Consider the following 18,203-nt stretch of genomic DNA (forward strand, 5'->3'; position numbering starts at 1 on the left):
TCTTGTCAGATGCTGAACGCAGCACTAAAGCTGTTTTATTTCACAGGAAGAGCTGTCATTTAGGCTGCAGTTCAATCACTTAAATGTTGTTTCATCCTCATATGATTATCCTTTGCTGCCACCGAAGCTTTTAACAAAGCAGAAAAAAGCTGGTCAGTTCACTCTTAACTTAAGATGCTGCAATTGTTTACATTTAGCAGAATGGCACTTCAATCTCTGTTCGTTCTGTCTTCTATTAATGTTGACTGCGAGTTATTTTCAATTTATTTTCAACTATAAGGCTTTAAAGATGATTAAGATGCGTCTTTATGTTGAACAGTTGCTGAAGAATGCAAATTATTTATAATAGAAGCCAGGGCACACCAAACTACCGATGCTGATCACTGGGCCTTATTGTCCTATACTGATGTGATACTACTGGGGAATCAATGAACCGTTTACTTGCCATGTGAGTGCAGGCATCTGACCCGATATAAACATTGTTTAAAAAAAGGTATCAAATGAAAACAGATATAATCAACTTAATATAATTTATTGACAAATAACGTTCCCATTATCAGCAAGAAGTAACACCAAATGCCAAAAAAAAAACAACTGGATAAGAATGCCTCATTGGAGTAGTTCATCCAATAACCGTTCTTCTGGTTAAGAGGTGTAGTTTGAATGTTAATTTTTTTGTTTTAAAAAAATATATAATATAAATATAATATAATAATATAATATAATATAAATATAATATAAAAAAAAGTGATCAAGCTTCTTATGAGATGAATCCCTTTCAGTGAGGAACGGATACATAACAGCTTTACATCATAATTCAATATCACTACACATCACAATATAATTTCATTTCACAACAGTGACTTTTAAACATTTCCTGTATTTGGGTATACATTACAGTCTTTGGTTACAGTGTTTGGCACCGACTGACGTTCAGGATGCAGCTGACTCACGCCAAACAAAGAAACCCAACACACTGGCTAAGTGAGAAATGACATTCACCACAGACACAGAGCTGGTGGCTGCAGCTGTAGGCTGGGTTCAGCGGTGGGCTAAGCTCCAACACTGTAACTTTTAGCTACGAAATGTGCAACCATAATAAGGTGACTAAATATCCCCATTTTCAATTACCTGTACCCAGCAAACGCCATCCCCTCCCTCTTATGTCTTTGATAAATGACGAAGAAGATAGAAAAGGCAAAGCTCAGCTTACAGTTACAGGCCGTGGGAAAAAATGAATAAGGACTGAAAGAGCTTTATATGAAAGAGAACATGCAGTAAAAAGCTGCAACAGATAAGGTTTTTTGTTAAAGTCCTTGGCTGTGCTTGTATATATCATCAAGAGAATAATTGTATGCAAATGTATATATCTCCCATGCAGGGCATATGAATGTTGGGAGGTCCCTATTCTAAATACACTGTTGGTAGGAAGCATTTTGCTTCCTCTTCTGACCTCTTCCTTACTGTCAGCACTATTCAGACAGCACTTAACATGGAGACCGCTGACACACATGTGGCCTTACTGATTTGCACTACTCAGAGGCCTAATACTAATTACGGACGTTATAGAAACTACTAAAGAAATTCTTTTGCATTGCTTTTTACAGCTAGGGAAGCAGCTGACAGACATCAGGGGAAGGTCTACAGTAAATGAAGATTTCTTTAAAAATGTTGCTGGCCCATTTGACATTGACGCTGCTGTTGGAACATTTAGCATGGATCATGGAACATCACTACAAACCTCTTCTTGAACACACCAATGAGTGCCTTACCCTGTGATGTAACGCTTTATTGACACTATCTTAGTAAATTAGTGAGCCTGATACTTAGTGTTGACCCAGTAATTCAGTTCTAGCTTTATTCACACATAACACAGATCATTTACTGGGTAAGGTTGTGAATGTGAAAGGGCTTTCACTGATTACTAGTCCTTGTTTACTGTATAAAAATATGACCAATGCATACAGAATTAAGTGAAACCCTGATTTGTTAGATTATCAGAATAATGGGTGCTGCCTAACATACAATCTTTGGCCTCCTTAACTGCTCCTGGACTCACTGTCTGTGATTTTACATGGAAATACAAATGTTACTCTAAAAGATAATCTACACTGATGTTGGTTGCAGATGTCAGTATAAACACAGGCTTTTCTAGCTAAATTGCAGATTTTAATCAATATTGTTGCTCTGAAAGAGGAGTCACTTTACCTGCCAATGAGTGTAATGTTTTTATAGACTATTGTGCTTTATTTGGTAAATTTAAACCATTTTTCCTTCCTTGGCTGTAATCTCTCCTCTCTACTTTATGCTCTGGATGTTCTCTCCATTAGGATGTCCTCTAAAGGCCTCAAAAAGAGATCATAAAAGCTCCCATTTCCCACCATGCGGTGCACCCTGTCTCACCCTGACACTCTACCACTGCCTTCTGTTCTCTACACCCTGAAAAGAAAAAAAAAAAAAAAAAAACTCTTTGGGGTGATGAAATGGGAAAAAAAAAGGTATCCCTAAATGTTTGTTGAACTTTGCTCCAGGCGCCCAATCGTCCTTTCATCTCCTCCATCTCATTCACACTGGGATGATGACAGGCTTAGCTAATAAGGAACGTCACCGGCTTCTAGAGTAGGATAAAAAAAAAAACATCTCTTATTTCCAATGAGAGAAACATGTTGGGATAAAGTTCATCTGTTAAAAAAAGATATTTTATTCATTTGTCGTTACCAAAAGTTTGAGTTTTAGGGTCAAAGTGTTGCATATTTGGAGCAAAGGTTTTTATTTTAGGGAAAGCCTTTGCTTCCATCACATTCCCATGCACATACAACACGGCTGTGCATAAGTGCTCCGAGTTCTCTCCTGTATTTCTGTTCCTGGAGCTGCTGCTCTTCGTCACCTAATTGAACTAATTGGACCCAGATGGCAGCAGCCAGCAGATGCACTTACCTCATCACCTCAGCACAGGTGGTTCACTCAGCTGCTATTTTACTCCGTTTTTATCTGGTCTCTGAAGTAACAGAAATACATAAATAATTTTTCTGGGGTATATAAAGTGAATGTGTAAAATGTCTCTTCAAAGTTAAAAAATCTTAGATAATAATACATGTTTAATGATCAATTACCATGAGTACAAGCAGTTTGTATTCCTGTATTTTTCTATGCTAACTCACTGATGAAAGTAAACAATAGTGACATTTGTTGGATTGGGTCATGGTAACATTTTAGGATGCATTAGGTTAAATTGTCATGTGCACTTATCCTGTTCCAATTTAAGTCAATAATAAATCGGTCATTAACTTTTAACTATTATATCTGTAACAGTAAATCTTAATTTTCCCCACTTTTTCCAGATTACTCTCCTTGTACATGCCTTTGATCACTAAAAACTTGGTCATGTGTGAGCATTTTTTAAGATGGACGTCCATCTAACTCGTCAACAGTCAGAATTAATGCATGGTGGGGGAAATATTTCATGAAGCCGATTGGTGCTTCTGCAGTTTTGCCATTTTAAATACGAAGTTTATGACTCATCTATTTGAATCTGAACGTTCAATTCTCAGAACGAATGTAAAAGGAAGAGCTGTCCAGTTTTTTAGATGGTGTCTCTCTTTAGTAATGCAGTTTGTCCCTTATTTGAAATAGGAATTATTTATGTATTTAGAGAATGTTGGTCTGTAGAAGATGGATAATAATCTGGGGTGAAGGATTTTTAATCATATGACTTTATTTGATAAATGGCATAAATGGCAAAAAAAAAAAAAAAAAAATGTTGTTTTTTTTAAACAGTCAGATGTTTTTTTGCTTAAGTTAAAAGGAGACACAGTTATCGTTGTGGTTGCTCCTTGTTCTGATCTTTCTTTGGAGTGCATTTATTTCTGCTCCCTCTATTTGCTATCCATAGTATTTGTTTTGATTTGTTAATACATGTTTAATTTTGTTTAAATTGAAACTTGTGTAACATCTGTTATCCATATGTCATTTTTATCTTGTAAATGGAAGAAGAGAACACAATGTCAGGCTGAAAAAATGGTCACAAAAAAACATCATATATCTTGGATCACCTAGTCTAAATAATCGATATTAGCTTTAAAAATAACTGTTGCTCAATCTCTAAAGCATACATTCATGTTTGTGCATTTCATTGGTCCTTAATGAAATGACCACCTGTCCACGGTTTGGCTGATGGGCTCCAGTCTATTCTGCAATGTATATGTAGATATACTCTGTCCCTTTAAATACTGATGCCCTGCTGTTGGTGGCTAATGAGAGGATCAGTACATCCCGATTCTGCAATAAATGTAAGCTGCTTACGTCTGCTCCTGGCTGTAACAGAGACTGCATCTTTGATGCAGCTTGTTTTGTTAATCTGTTGCAGAACTAAATTCTATATCAAATACAAAACAGTTGCAATCAATGCACAGCTTTCAAAACTGCTTTGTAAATGTATAAAAGAAATCCCACAACTATTTTAAACTGTTTTTACGTTCATGCTTACTTTGCCACTAACATTTTTTTTTTTACATTTTCCATATTTAAAAGGACGTGTCTGATTGTGTGCGTTGTTCTTCATCAAAGTAGTTTTATATAGCAGTTTGCAAGAATAAGCTAATAATTAGAAACAAAACTTTTGGATGATGACATAACATGAACAGTTGATGTAAGGATTATTAAATGCAGTTCCTTCTTATCACCCAATCAATGGTAAACATGACCATTGATTAGAAATCTTTGAAGCTATGAGCCATGATAAAGAATAAAGAAAAACACAAAGCCCAGTTATAATCAATTGAGGCTAGTTAGTTTCTCTGCGGTGCTGAAGGTTATTTTTTCCCCTCTCTGTTCAGATTCTGGACCGCAAAAACCACGAGATAGAAGAGATAAAAAGTGTGTATCGGGCTAAGCAGAAGGAATCCGAGGAGATGATCCGCTCACTCGAGAAGAAAGGTGAGAGGTGATGTGATTGCGGGATAACTGGAAGGATGTTTACAGTAGTGTCTCTGAACACTCAGAGTAAAAAGCCTAGAAAGGTACAACCCACACTAGACCATGCTGGTGCAGAGTGATGTTCTCCAGCTGTGCTGCTCCGTCTGCAGTTTAAACTCATAGTTTGGCCTTGTTTCTTTGTTCTACTTTAGATTCCTGGATGTTTTCAGTTAAAAGCATTAAGTTCAAATTATAAACTTAATTTTTTTCTAACACTTTCAATGCATACAAACAGGCAGGCATTGAAAGGAAAGGTCTAACTTCCCTTGTCTGTTTGTTTTCAAACTCTCCCACAGTTCAAAGTGTTCTGCGGGAATCCCAGCTCATCTGTGAAAGTAAAGAGAAGCGGATAGCGGAGCTGAAGAAGATCTCAGATCAGAGTGCCGAGTCTATAAAAAACGAGTGGGAGAAGAAGGTGGGATACTCTGCAGCCCTGCGCTCTGTAAGCCGACTCAAGCCAGAGGGAAAGTGTTGGTTCACGGGAGATCTCTCTGCACAGAGCCAGGCTGCATTGCTGAGAAAACAGATTCAACTTTTTTCTGATCATCCTTCCTTTGGGCTCTCACTGAATGTTCATAGGTTTATTCACTAATATCTTCAGGGTTGCTGACTGTCTTTAAATATAGAAGATGTTAAGAAGTGATGGAAATCTTCAATAGTCTTCTGAATTGTTGCTCATTCTCCAGCACTATTATACAAATTGCTTAGAATGCCACGCCCTTTCTCTTTTGTTCTATTTAGTGTCTTAAACCTTTTCCCATTTTGTCAGATTACTATCACATACTCCTAATGTTTTTAAAGTGGTTTAATATTAAAAACCAAGTGCTGCACAGTAGAAAAGATGCTTCAGGTGTAGATGTATCCAGCCCACCTGGGTGAGTTATTCAAGTGCCCTCTAATGGTGCAGTCACAGCTGCCGGCCTTTTAGAACATGTTTTATTAAACACTGAAATTCTCTATTCTTGTTCATGACAGAAAAGTAACTCAGTCTATTTGAAGGAGAGATTGAACAGTAGTTGTTAAATTATGCCACAGATCTATTAGTTCTAGGTCTGCACATTTTCTACACCAGTCTAAGGCTAAGACCTTTTGATATCTAAATGGGTGTTTTTCTCTAACCTGGAAATCATTCCGTCTAAATTCCAATCTGACCAACTTCTTTCTTGCTGGTAAAGAAAAACACCTCAGCATGATGCAGCCACCGCCAGGATTTACTGTGAGGATTGTGGGTTTAGCTTTTTAGTTTCTACCTCACAAACAGTTTCAGTATGTCTGCCAAAAAGTTCAGTCCAATCACCATGTCGCTCCCCCGTAATTATTAAGGGTGTCTTTGCTGCTCATCTCTCTAAAGCTGTCTGTTGAGATAAACAGCCATGTATTGGTTGAACAGAGGTCCAACAGATGTTTAAATGTTGTTTTGCATTCAAATACCTGAACTTCCTCCCTGTTCCTGGGTTTTCATGGGACTGTTTTATCACTGATGCTCTGTAACAAACCTCCAAGGCCTCCTGAGTACAGCCTTAAATATGAATAAGGGTCTGAATGTAAATCCGTTCTATACTTTTAAGGTTTTTATTTGGAAAAAATGAAACCCAAAACATTATCCTTCTGATTCCCAATGATGTTTTGCTCTGTATTGTTATTTTACACAAATAAGGTTGAATTCATGGAAGTTTCAAAACTTTTTTATTAATTTTATTTTAGTCGTCTGAAATTTAAAATGCTAAAACAAATTCTTATACGATGGGAAATGTAATAGTATTTATTGTTGATCAGGAAAAGAGTGATTTTGGGGGAAACGTTCATAGATAATTTACTCATTCACCATTGTCTCCTCAGTAGGAGTTTATATCTCCAGGAGTTTGTTAGAAAGCAGGTGATCCAAACTTGGTGCCAATTGATCAGTGTCTAATATTGAGCTTTTCTCTGCCTTTTCAGTTCCATGCGGCTGTGGCAGAGATGGAGCAGGAAAAGTTTGAAATGCAGAAGAAGCACACTGAAAGCATCCAGGAGCTGCTGGACGACACCAACCGCAGGCTGGCTAAGATGGAGTCTGAGCACAAGGCTCGTTCTCAGGCCACTGTAAGTACTGGGAGAGAGATGTGAAAGGAGTTCAATCAGGATTTAAATGTAGAAAACTTGGAACAGTAGTTTGGACGTTATTTGCCTTGTTCCAAAATGTTTCTATCTTAAATGTATAGATGGCTATCTTTTATTTCCGGGTGGATCATCTAAATAAGTGGTCTTCCTAATTGTCAGTCATTCTGGTGATATGTTTACGTAAGGCCGACCTATGTACTCGTCCCCAGTTAGCTATATTTTTCTGCGCATTTTCAGCCGTATATGTGTGGTGAGCTCCGGTTTCAGAGAGTCACTGAAGCTCGCCTTTTTCACTGCGGTTCTTTGAAAATTGGCCGAGGGTCATAAGAGAAAAAGTGTCCACGGACTGGAGTGTATGAGAAGAAAAGAAAGGCCTTAGAAGAGGCAGATATATCGGAGAGCAAATAGCTCTTCTTGCAAAGCATTATGGGATTTGGTGTCACAGTGGCCCACTGTCGCAACCTGATAGCGTCAAAGTAATAACAAAGATGGCGCAGGCACCATGCAGTACAGGAGGTGTTGCGTGACCAACAGAGAGCAAAAAGCAGTGATCATCTGTCCGAGTTGACTGAGTTTGCAACTTTATAGTCCCCTCTGTAAATAGTGATTAAGGGGTTGAGAGGACGTTCGGACGCAGTAAGCTTGTATGAGCTATGAGAACAGCAATTTTTAAACAGAGAGTGCACGAGGAAATATGGACTTGCATGCTCTCACACGCGTATATATATACATATGACTGTTTGGGTCATTAAAAGAAAATGTACATAATAAAGATGACCCGATGAAAAAGAAAATACAAATAAGTATCTAAAACAGAGTGGAAACAAACTTTGCATAAGTCTGTTTTCACATATGTAATTAGTATCATGGTTGTATGTCAGGAATCTGAATGCTGCAGTATGACATCAGCAGGTCAGTAGAAAGGTTTTTATCATGGAGCACAGGAGTTTTCTTGAACATGTTTAGATGAGCTTCGGAGACCTCCAAGAAGTGATGTCCCACTACTGGAGCTCATGTCTGCTGCATCCTGATTATCTTAGCATTGTTTTATTAAGTTTTTTTCTTTTTATGTTTCGCTTATAAAGTTGTGTGTAAAACAGGTGGCAATGAAAGTCATTATATTTTAACTGAGAGGCTATGAAGTTGACTGGAATGATCCAGTGGCATCACCATCTGCGATAAAAACCATAATATGTTATTGTTTGTATTTCGATTTGACTTAACAAATATGCTACAGCTTTTCTCTAAATTGCTTTAGCTTCTACTGGACCAGATTTAGGGAAGTTTAGATCTATATTTGCTCTTAAATCCCCTGCCTTGTTTAGCTTTACATTCGTACGTCAATCCCGATCTAATAATAAAACATTCAGTCTCTTCATTCCAAGCCTTGAATGAAAGGAGGCATCCTTTAACATCTGGGAGGGAGTGACTGTAATATTGTATGTCTGTCATCTCTTTAAACGTCTTTGATCTTAGTCCATATTAAATCTTACTCAGTGCTAAGATGTACACACTCATTCACACACACACCTTGCAAGGCTGCAGGGTCTTTGATGTTGTTAAAAAAAGACGGGGGTGTCAAATGGGATTGTGCACATTTTATTAGCAGAAATCATCAACACCTAAAGATTGTTAATTGAGCAGCTCCTTAAAAAATGTGTTTTAGAGATTTTAGATATGTGATATAGATTTGATTTGTATTAGCGGGATTTCTATACATATCCCTCTTGCTCGCGTGTTACTTCTGGCCTTAATCTATCAACAGGCTGACATTTCAGAGGCATCAAACACCGGATGGTGCAGAGCCCATGGTTAGGGACTTTTTTTTAATAATTAAGGATAGACAAGATCCAAGAGAATAAAAAGAGCCCTTTGTCACAGAAAATTAGTTGCCTTCCTGCCATGTGATTGGCTTGATCTTTAGATGTAGTCAGTATAGCATGATTAAAGTGGGCTTTGAGTTGCTGCAACCCCTCCAAGGGGCGGATTTAGCGTCCGGGACTATTAGGGCGCCTGGTGGTCATTTAGACGCCTTTGAGGCTAAACAATTTTGTGGTTTGAATTTTCCACAACAATCTACAGATGGATGCATCTACTAATGATGACCATATCAGTCAATATCAAAGCAAGTGTGAGATTTTTTTTAAACAGAACACCTTGCAAGACAACACCTCCCCTCTGAAATATTTCATATTTGGTCACATTGCACCCACAAGCTTCCAAAAATATTTGATGAGACTCGGAGAGATTCTTTGAGGAGGTCAAGGAAAATAAAGCATAAAAAAAAAAAGTATTTAAAAAGTGATTAACATTCTCATTGAACTTCTATAAGGCAGTCCTTTGCACCTGTTGCAATAGATCTTATTTTCTTTTGCATGTTATGCAAGTTTTCTTATGCATGTTCTTTTCTGGTGTGTGCAGCGGGCTTTCCATCCTGCACTTTGAATGTAGGATAAGTTAGTTTTATTTTCCTCCTTGTGTTTGTTGTGTCCTAACATGGCTTTTTGCAGTCCAAAACAGAGGTTTTTACGGTTTTCTGTCATTGGTGGCTTGCTTCTTAAATCTTATGATGAGATTTATACAGTGCATGCTAACAGCTTTCCTTTAAAACACAACCTCCCATCTGAGCTCTGGCTCTACAGCTCCTTCAGAGTAACCATGGGGCTCATGGCTTCTTTGATTAATGCTCTTCTTAAATTGTTTGAGTATTCTAGCAAATATTTAAAGCTTCTTTTTAGATGACTGTTGTGTAGCTTTACTGCTTTCATTTCCAATCTAACAAATCTAATGTAAAAAAAGTTTAAAGAAAGATATAAATTTTATAAGAACTTTTTGTTACATAATAAAAATGACAGAATGTGAAATTTCTTTTAAATGATTCATTCTCTTTTGAATAAATGCACTAGATCTGAATTTTACCCCCAAAAAATCTCACCATGGTTCTACAGTATTTCCAATATGGAACATGGAGGAGAAGTAAGTATTTGTAAGCATCAAATCCAATCTACCAAGGGAATAAAAGGGCTAATGTTGAAATGAAAGTCACGTGTGGCGATATATTTTGCTTTAGAGCTTAACATATTTAGATTTCTGCCAACGATTCAGAGGTCAGCAGAGAACAAGCAAAGACAGTGGAAGAGCTGTAGAAATATACAGCTCAGGTTGGAGAACTGTTGACAGAGCAGATATTAGTTGTGCAGTTCACCAACTTGTCATGTTTGAAATGTGGCAAACATGTAAATTGTTTATAGGGAGACAGAAGACCTGCAGAAGACTTTGAGCCATGTAGGGAACATGGCAAAGTTTAAAAGAGGTGCTCTGATTAATTAAAACTCAAATATTTGATATTTTTCAATGTGGCAAAGAGTAAAGAGTCCAGTTCTAACCATGTTCTTTCATATTTATTAGTCTGAAAAAGGATATTTATTTCTTCTGCTGTCTAGATGTTTGCCCACAACTTTCTTTAAGAAAGCTGTGTCTGTTATTATTTATGATTCCAATTAACTAAAATAATAAACGCGTCTATTTTTTGTCAAGTGTTTTACCCGCAGGCACTAAAAACAGCAATTTTCAAACCAGTGTTGAAACAGAGGAATTTGGACAAGCAGCTACTGTAGAACAACATCACAAACCACCTCAAACCTTACCTTCATTAATGAAGTTATTAAAATATCTGTGTTTTGACAGTGTGGGGACTGTTGGCCTAGTGGTTAGAGCAGTGTGCTTGTGCTCTGAGAAGGTTGCAAAAAAACGGTTTGATCCCCATAGCTGGCACTCTTGGTCCCTGAGCAAGACCCTTAAGCCCCCACTTGTCCTCGGGCGCTGCACAAAGGCAGCTCACTGCTCCCAAAAGGGGATTTGTTAAATGCAGAGATTTCTCCATTGTGAGGTCAATAAAGTTCAATTTCAATTATAAATGACCAATCACTTTGATATCTTCTATATAGCTTTCATGCTTACCACACTACAGAGACTATCCATGTCAAGGTATTCAGTTGCATTTCTACAGTGTATAAATGCAGACTGGAAGAAGTACACTGCTCGTGTTATTAGACCTTGATGCAGCTAGTGAAACAGTTGATCACTCAATTTTAACAAAGTGCCTGGAAAACTGGCTTGGCCTCCCTGTTACATCACTGAACTGGTTTGAAACCTACTTAGAAAAGAGGGGAGTTTCAGTGTCAAGAGGTAACTTTATATCAGAGACCTGAAAAATCACATGTGGTGTTCCTTAAGGGTCTGTCTCAGGGCCCCTTCTGTTCAATATCTGTTGAATGTTTCCCCTAACCTTAGATCTAAATAAACAACAACACAAATTACTGTAATTTTGCAGAAGACACACAGCTGTACATGACAATGTCACCAAGTGATTCTGAACCCATTCAAGCTTTTGGTAAATACATACAGTAGGAGAAGTGCATGGCTGTGCCAAAATGTTCTTAGAATAAATCAGAACAAACTGGAAGTAATATTTTTTGGACCAAAGGGATAAAATGTAAAGGTTTGCACATGACTTAAGTCAATACAGCTAGAACCCATCAATCAGGCACAAAATGGTGATGGACTCAGACCTGGCAAATTCAGCCTTTTCTCAATGTGCAATCATTTCCAGGTTTAAATGACTCATGGCTTAGTAGGATTTTGAAAAACCTGTCTTTAGTAGAATTGATTACTACAACTGTGTCTTCACAGGTCTTCCTAAAAAGATGTTTGCATTTTATCTAGAATGTTGCTGCCTGTGTCCTTACTAAAACTGTCAAAGTGGAGCATAACACCCCGGTTTCTAAAGTTGTAACCCTGGTTCCTCATATCTCAGAGAATAGGATTTAAAATACTCCTGTAAGTCTATAAATCACAGAATAGCTTAGCACCAAAATACACTACACACTTGATATTAGATTAGATCTGGAGGTCATAGTATACTACTGAGGACTGAAAAGGCTGCTCTCTGGATACATGCAGAGGTGGTGGAGCGTGGGGACTGCATAATGTTCCTAGAACTCTATTTCCTCTGACCTCTCCTCCACTGAGTACTCCTCCCACCGGGTGAAGAATACTCAACAACAACCCCTCTTTCAAGGAAGCTGAAATGGTCTAGACTTTCTGCTAATTTTCTCACAACAATTGAAAGCATCTTGTTTCTCAGTAAGGCAGTGTGGTATGACTGTCAGGAAAAATCTATCATAAGGAAGCATGGGAAGTGAGACAGCATAGAGGATTGTAGGACGTCTTCCAGGTCTAGACTAGATTTTTTGCTAAAGTTCCCATTCCGCATTATCTGACTTACTTCCTGCAGAAAAACTATTCAGAATCAGTACATACAAAACAAATTAACTTAGGAACAGCTTTATTGCAAAATCTCTGAAGGTAAGTTGTCTTCTTCCAGGCAAATACTAAACATCCCTGCTGGAAATAAAAAAATAAAAAACATCCCATTTTTTAGAGCTTTTCCAGCACAAGCCACACTTTTATAAAGACTACACGGCACATTCCATCCATATTGGCTTATAAAAGTATTCCAACCCCATTTCCACATTTTGTTACATTACAACCAAAAACATAAAAAGATAAACATAAAGTTTTTATTAGAATATTATGTGAAAGACTAACATAGAGTAGTATACCATTGTGAAGTTGAAAGAAAATTATACCCCAACCGGCCTCATTTCATTATGTAAAAAGCGGCAGATGACCGCTCACACTGAGTCTGGTCCTGCTGGAGGTTTCTTCCTGTTATAAGGGAGTTTTTCCTCTCCACTGTCGCTACAAGCATGCTTAGTGTGAAGGATTGCCTACGAGTCAATGAGTTGATGCTACAACTGGTATTCTTTAGGTAGAAAACTTTGTGTCAATTTGACTGTATGATGTGGTTGAATTGTAAAGTGCTTAGAGATGACGTGTTGTGAATTCGTGCTATATAAATAAACTGAAAGGGAATTTAATTATACAAGATTAAAAAATTTTTTTTTATTTACAAATAAAAAAAGTATTCAGCACCCTATTCTCTGAATAAAACCAATTGCCCCTAAACTCAGACAGCTGCTGTCTGGCATCCTTAGAGGTTGATTAAGATAATATTGAGAAGCCTCAGAGGCTTTTTGCTACATTTAAGAAGTATGAAAACCTTTAAAGGACATCTTGCTATAAAATATACAGACGACACTGGAAGATTCTGACTGTATGAAGAACTCATTCTCCTTTTCATTAAAGGTTTTCTCATCTGTTTAAGCAGAATTCATGCTGTCTTTTGGAGTTAATGGCTAGTAGAACACACTGTAGGTGTACACTGATCAGAGATCATCTCACATCAGTGGTTTCTCTCCTGGTCTTGTTCAGTTTGTTTCTCCTACTCAAACACTGGAGTTTGATCCACATTATACATTCATGCACGCAGCCTGATAAGCCTCTGGAGATGCCTGTTGATGCAGGCAGCCTTCCAGTAGCTGGCCTTACTTCTGATACCAAAACTGTGAGTGAACGTCCATCACTACAGTATAAATGGCTTTTCTGCTAAAACTTCTAATGCGGCATAGCTATATCTCTAAAAGGCAGTGGTGCAATTGATGTAGCTTTACATGGCCTGCACTTCGCACCAAGTAATTCTCCTTCTAAAACACCTAATTACTGGACTTAATTTACTCTCAGCCAGTGCGTCCAGGTGTGCCCAGTGAAGCCTCAGTGCGCAGACATGCCTCCTCTCATCCGCTGCCAAGGAGCTAAGTGTCAGCACGCGGCCAAAGCACAACACAGGCCTCTTGTTTCTTTACTTAACACCCTTCAGCACTGACATAAAGAAAAGAACCTCTGTCACCAAGGGGCACCGCCGTTCCCTCCGCCTGTCATCGCCAGCCCCCTGTCAACGTGGAGCTCAGCTAGCACGCTCCATCTCTTATCAGCGCTTTTATCAGCTGGGCTCATGCTGCATTCCATGCTGTTCTATACCTGCGTACAGAGACACGTGCAAGCTGAAGGACAGTAGCCCCTTTTATAGGAAACAGCTACATGAGTCTGTTGGCTGGACTTTGATCAATGTCTTTATTGAAATACTGATCAAGATAGAAAAAAATCAATGTACCACAGAAATTCTTGATTTATAACTCAATTACTTTTTGGGGGTTCAGATCAGGAATAATCCATATTTAGAAGAAAGAGCCTAGATTTCTGTGTCTGCATTGGAGAGCATGCTAATTCCCTTTACATTACCTCATATTTCCACCCTTGTTGGTTGAAGTTTTTTATTTACTTTGTTCTTCTCTTAATGTGGGTTTTTGGGGACAGGAGCAAAGGGTGCAGGAGATGGAGCTGCGGGTAAAGCAACAGTCTGTGGAGATGGAGAAAGGCAACGAGCTACGGCAGACAGTGACTCAGGAGAAGGCCCGGTTGGAGCTCCACGTCGCCTCCCTCAGTGCTGAATTACAGGAAGCCAACAAGCGGTATGCAGGATGAGGGGGAAGTTCTGATTTTAGGATAGGACCTGTCTTGAGAAAGCTTTGGCACCCCTTCAGGTTGACATCAAGATTCAGTGAGTTTGTTTGGGATTTTAGATAGCATTATGGTTTTAAATGAGGGGAAATTAATGTTGTTTTTTTTTGTTTTTAACTAATAAAAATCTATAGTAACTGTTTTCATCAAGTCAAAACTGGTAAGTCTGAATCCCTGGCTTTACACATCTGGAATTTTTTCCTCCTTTCTATTTTGCATCAGGCAAATTGGTTATAAGAATTGGGTCTGTTTATTTGAATTCTTTCATATTTGTCATGAAGAATCCAATTCCTGTAGAAACTCAATGACTTATTCCACTGTTTCATTTTTTACTGTTTGAAGAAGATTACATTGATGTTTAAAAGATAACCTGCCCGCATTGTCTAATCTGAGCTTATAATCATGTAAAGGATTGTGATGCTGCAGAAGGAGAAAGAACAGCAGAGCGAGCAACACGAGGAGAACGTGATGAGGCTCCAAGCCAAACACGAGACAGACATCAGCCACCTACATCAGGAACATGCTCTGTCTGCTGCTAAGGTTTATGTTACCTCAGCATGTTCTCTGTCCCTAAATGTGGAGCTCAATGATTATTGACAACAACAACAAAAAAAACATCTCTTGCAGGCTTCTGAAATTATAGAGGATTTGGAGAAGAATGTGGCTCAGTTCAAGCAGCAGCTTCAAGAAAGCGAGTATAGAAGACACCAACAAGTCAGGGTTAGGTTTACCAACACATCAGAGGGTTGATAGAAACTTAAATCATCACAGATGTTCTTTTATCTCTGCAGAACCTCACCTTTTAAACTTGGCTTTGTTTTTAGGATCAGGAGATGAAGTTCCAGCAAGAGAAGGACGAACTGCAGGCTAGCTGTGACAAAAAGGTAGCAAGAACATCCTCCATTGACGACTTCTTCACGCTACTGTACTGATTTGTGTCATCACTTAAAAATAATACTTAAATAGTCTAGAGGGTGTTTAATGCAGGCCTGGCCACACTTATTGGCACCCCTGGTTTAGATGTGAAACAAGCCTTGAAATGAATACTGCAGCAGCAGAAGTATATTTATATATAGCACAAACCAGGCAGAGTTAGGAATGGGAAGTGAATTCTGAGTACTGTAAAAGATGGCATGCTGTTATTTCTGAGGCATGTAACGTCCCTTAAGTGTACCCAGGCATGCACCTAATTGCCCATGCATTCTACTCTTGAAGCCCACTTTAAAGTCAGAGTGCAGCCATAAAGCACCAAGTCGGTGGGTCATTGATAATTAATCCGAGCAGGACCAGCATAGGCCAGACCGCTCTGGTAAAGATCAGGTTTAAAATCTGTGCTGCACCTGGGTCATCTTCAAAGTGCCATTCCTCCATGATGTGTATTGGTGGCAGACCAGCTTATTTGGGGCCCTTTGACTGATACACCTGTAAAAACTTAGCAGGCCTTTGTACTCTGCATTCAGGGTCAGGGATATATTTAATTAGGCTTCTCAGAACTCCAGTTTTTGATGTCTGCTTCTTATTTTCTTCCTTTAATTAGATGCCGTTTCTTCTGCTTTTCCTTTAACTTGTCCAAGGTTTCAGGATTTATACGGGGAAGCGTTTGCCGAATAGTTTATTTTCCTTTTTTGTTTCATCTAGAAGGTTTCTTATTTAGAGGTCTTTGGAGTGCTGTGTGAGCTGCCATGATTCAGTATCTGGCTCTTAGAACAGCCCATATGGCGGCCATAGCTCCAAAGTGTTAGACCGATGGGACGTTTGATGGGGTGATGGGGAGAAAAGACGACGGCGTATGCAAAGTGTCACACAGACAGCAGAGCTTTTTCCAGAGTGATGTTTGATGGTGTCTGCTTTTGCACTCACTTAAACCTCTATATCTGTCCCACTTTTACTTTCTGTGTCTTTCAGGTGTTGGCAGTTCACAGTGAGGCTGAGAGGGAGAAAATGGAGGCCAAGAGGAAGATAGCCAAACTAGAAGATGAACTAAGGTACAGCCAAAAAAAAAAAAGGTTTATTTATTGCTTTTATTTAAAAAAATGTTTGGAAGTATCACAGTGTCAGTGATGAACTTCAACGAAATATGAGTTCATCATAATAAATAGGTTTATTAGAGGGGGGATCATTAATCACAGCTGATTAAAACAGTACATTTACTTTCTCCGACTGATAAAAAGGCTCATAAAACCCGGTTACACAGAAATATAAACTTAATGTATGTCCGTAAATGGCTCAGTATAAACACTCATTACTTGTTCAAGCTATTGCTGCAGCATTATATATTAGCAAATCAGTATTTCTGTTTGGTTTAAATGAAATCCTATTGTTTTTAACTCTTTAAGCTTGTGTGCTTCTGCTTGGTCTGTTACATTCAGATCTTGTTCTTCCACACTTTCCCTCCACTCAACTTTTTGCAGCTTTCTGTAGACAACCATAATCATCAATAACTTGTTTAAATATATCACTGTATGATTTATTGGGACGTAAATGTAATTAAAAACAAACAAAAAAAAATGTTTCACTGGACGTTTTATGAGCTAAGAGGTCTTCCTCACACCTAAATGTTTGCCATGTTGTGGGAGTCAAAGCTCCAACATCTGGGTTGATCCTGGCAGATTTGTCTTTACTTCTGCAAATTCCTAGAAGTTAAACATTAAGAAGTAAAACCAATGAGGGAAACCTTTCAAAGAAACTTTAGTTCAGGGACAGATGGTGAGTTAAAGCCACATCTTAGGTTCTGGAAGAAGCATAGAGTCTGAGAAGTACGCAGTTTGTTTCAGAGTTACATCACACTCTTTAGCCTTAACTTTCTGAGTTCTGCCTTTATTAGCGAGTTGTTTATATCTCTCGACTTCAGTCTTTGATCATAAGAACAGTGGGTATGAATTTTGATTTAAGGTGGAGTTTGGCTTTAACAAGCCTATTCTTTGATCTTTAAAGTAAGTGAGAGTTGAACTGCCACATCTGAGGGCTTTGAAAGTGTTTTCCATCAGACCTTTACTTGAGAGTGTTTGCTATGTTTATGTTATTAATCCTACTTATTTAATTCTGGCATCTTAGATTGCGAATAAAAAAAAAAGGATTGACAGTCATATACTTTTATTCATTTATAATTTTTGGATTTTATTTTCAAATTTTTGAAAAAGAAAAAAAATGGAAGTCCCCATCAATTTTCCCCTTAACCTGTTAGGTTAGCTGGCTTCTCTAAATTGCTTTGTTTTTAGGTCTGTTTGGGAGCAAAAACAAACTTCAGCACTAAAGGCTCAGATACAGTATCTGTATATCTGTCAATAAAATGTATTATGTTTAAATCTATATACTGTATGATCAGATTTGTTTTGTAAGAAACTTGCATTTTACAAATGATCTCCTTTATGAGTATTAAGCCCCTTTTTTCTATAGTTGCATTTAGTTTCCTAGAATACGTTTCTAAGCCTTAGACCCTCTGTTACTTAAAGACAGCTTTTTCCCCATGACTAGAAAACAACTACAGGAACACAAGCCGCTCTCTACTAGTCCATTAATCGGACATTACACCGTCATTGCACTATTTACGCAATGTACTGTTTATTAAACAACATTCCTGTCACTACATCTAACTGAGCTTAATGCTGCTTAAAACACATGATGCCCATGCACATGTTTTTGTATCT

The 18,203-nt window shown here is 38.2% G+C and overlaps 1 protein-coding gene across 3 annotated transcripts in view; it reads left to right on the forward strand.

Moving 5' to 3' along the window:
* Positions 1 to 18,203, forward strand: part of cep112 (centrosomal protein 112) — a 182,547-nt gene that overhangs the window by 37,652 nt on the left and 126,692 nt on the right. For all 3 annotated transcript variants that reach the window (XM_038307796.1, XM_038307797.1, XM_038307798.1), the window contains 8 exons: positions 4,836 to 4,935; positions 5,271 to 5,389; positions 6,913 to 7,056; positions 14,353 to 14,507; positions 14,967 to 15,096; positions 15,184 to 15,276; positions 15,381 to 15,440; positions 16,462 to 16,541. In XM_038307796.1, coding sequence (XP_038163724.1) covers positions 4,836 to 4,935; positions 5,271 to 5,389; positions 6,913 to 7,056; positions 14,353 to 14,507; positions 14,967 to 15,096; positions 15,184 to 15,276; positions 15,381 to 15,440; positions 16,462 to 16,541 — 881 coding nt within the window. The remainder of the gene's footprint in view (positions 1 to 4,835; positions 4,936 to 5,270; positions 5,390 to 6,912; positions 7,057 to 14,352; positions 14,508 to 14,966; positions 15,097 to 15,183; positions 15,277 to 15,380; positions 15,441 to 16,461; positions 16,542 to 18,203) is intronic.

The sequence above is a fragment of the Cyprinodon tularosa genome, unplaced genomic scaffold, assembly GCF_016077235.1.
Source record: "Cyprinodon tularosa strain WSP-4 unplaced genomic scaffold, ASM1607723v1 ctg62, whole genome shotgun sequence".
NCBI classification, from domain to species: Eukaryota; Metazoa; Chordata; class Actinopteri; order Cyprinodontiformes; family Cyprinodontidae; genus Cyprinodon; species Cyprinodon tularosa.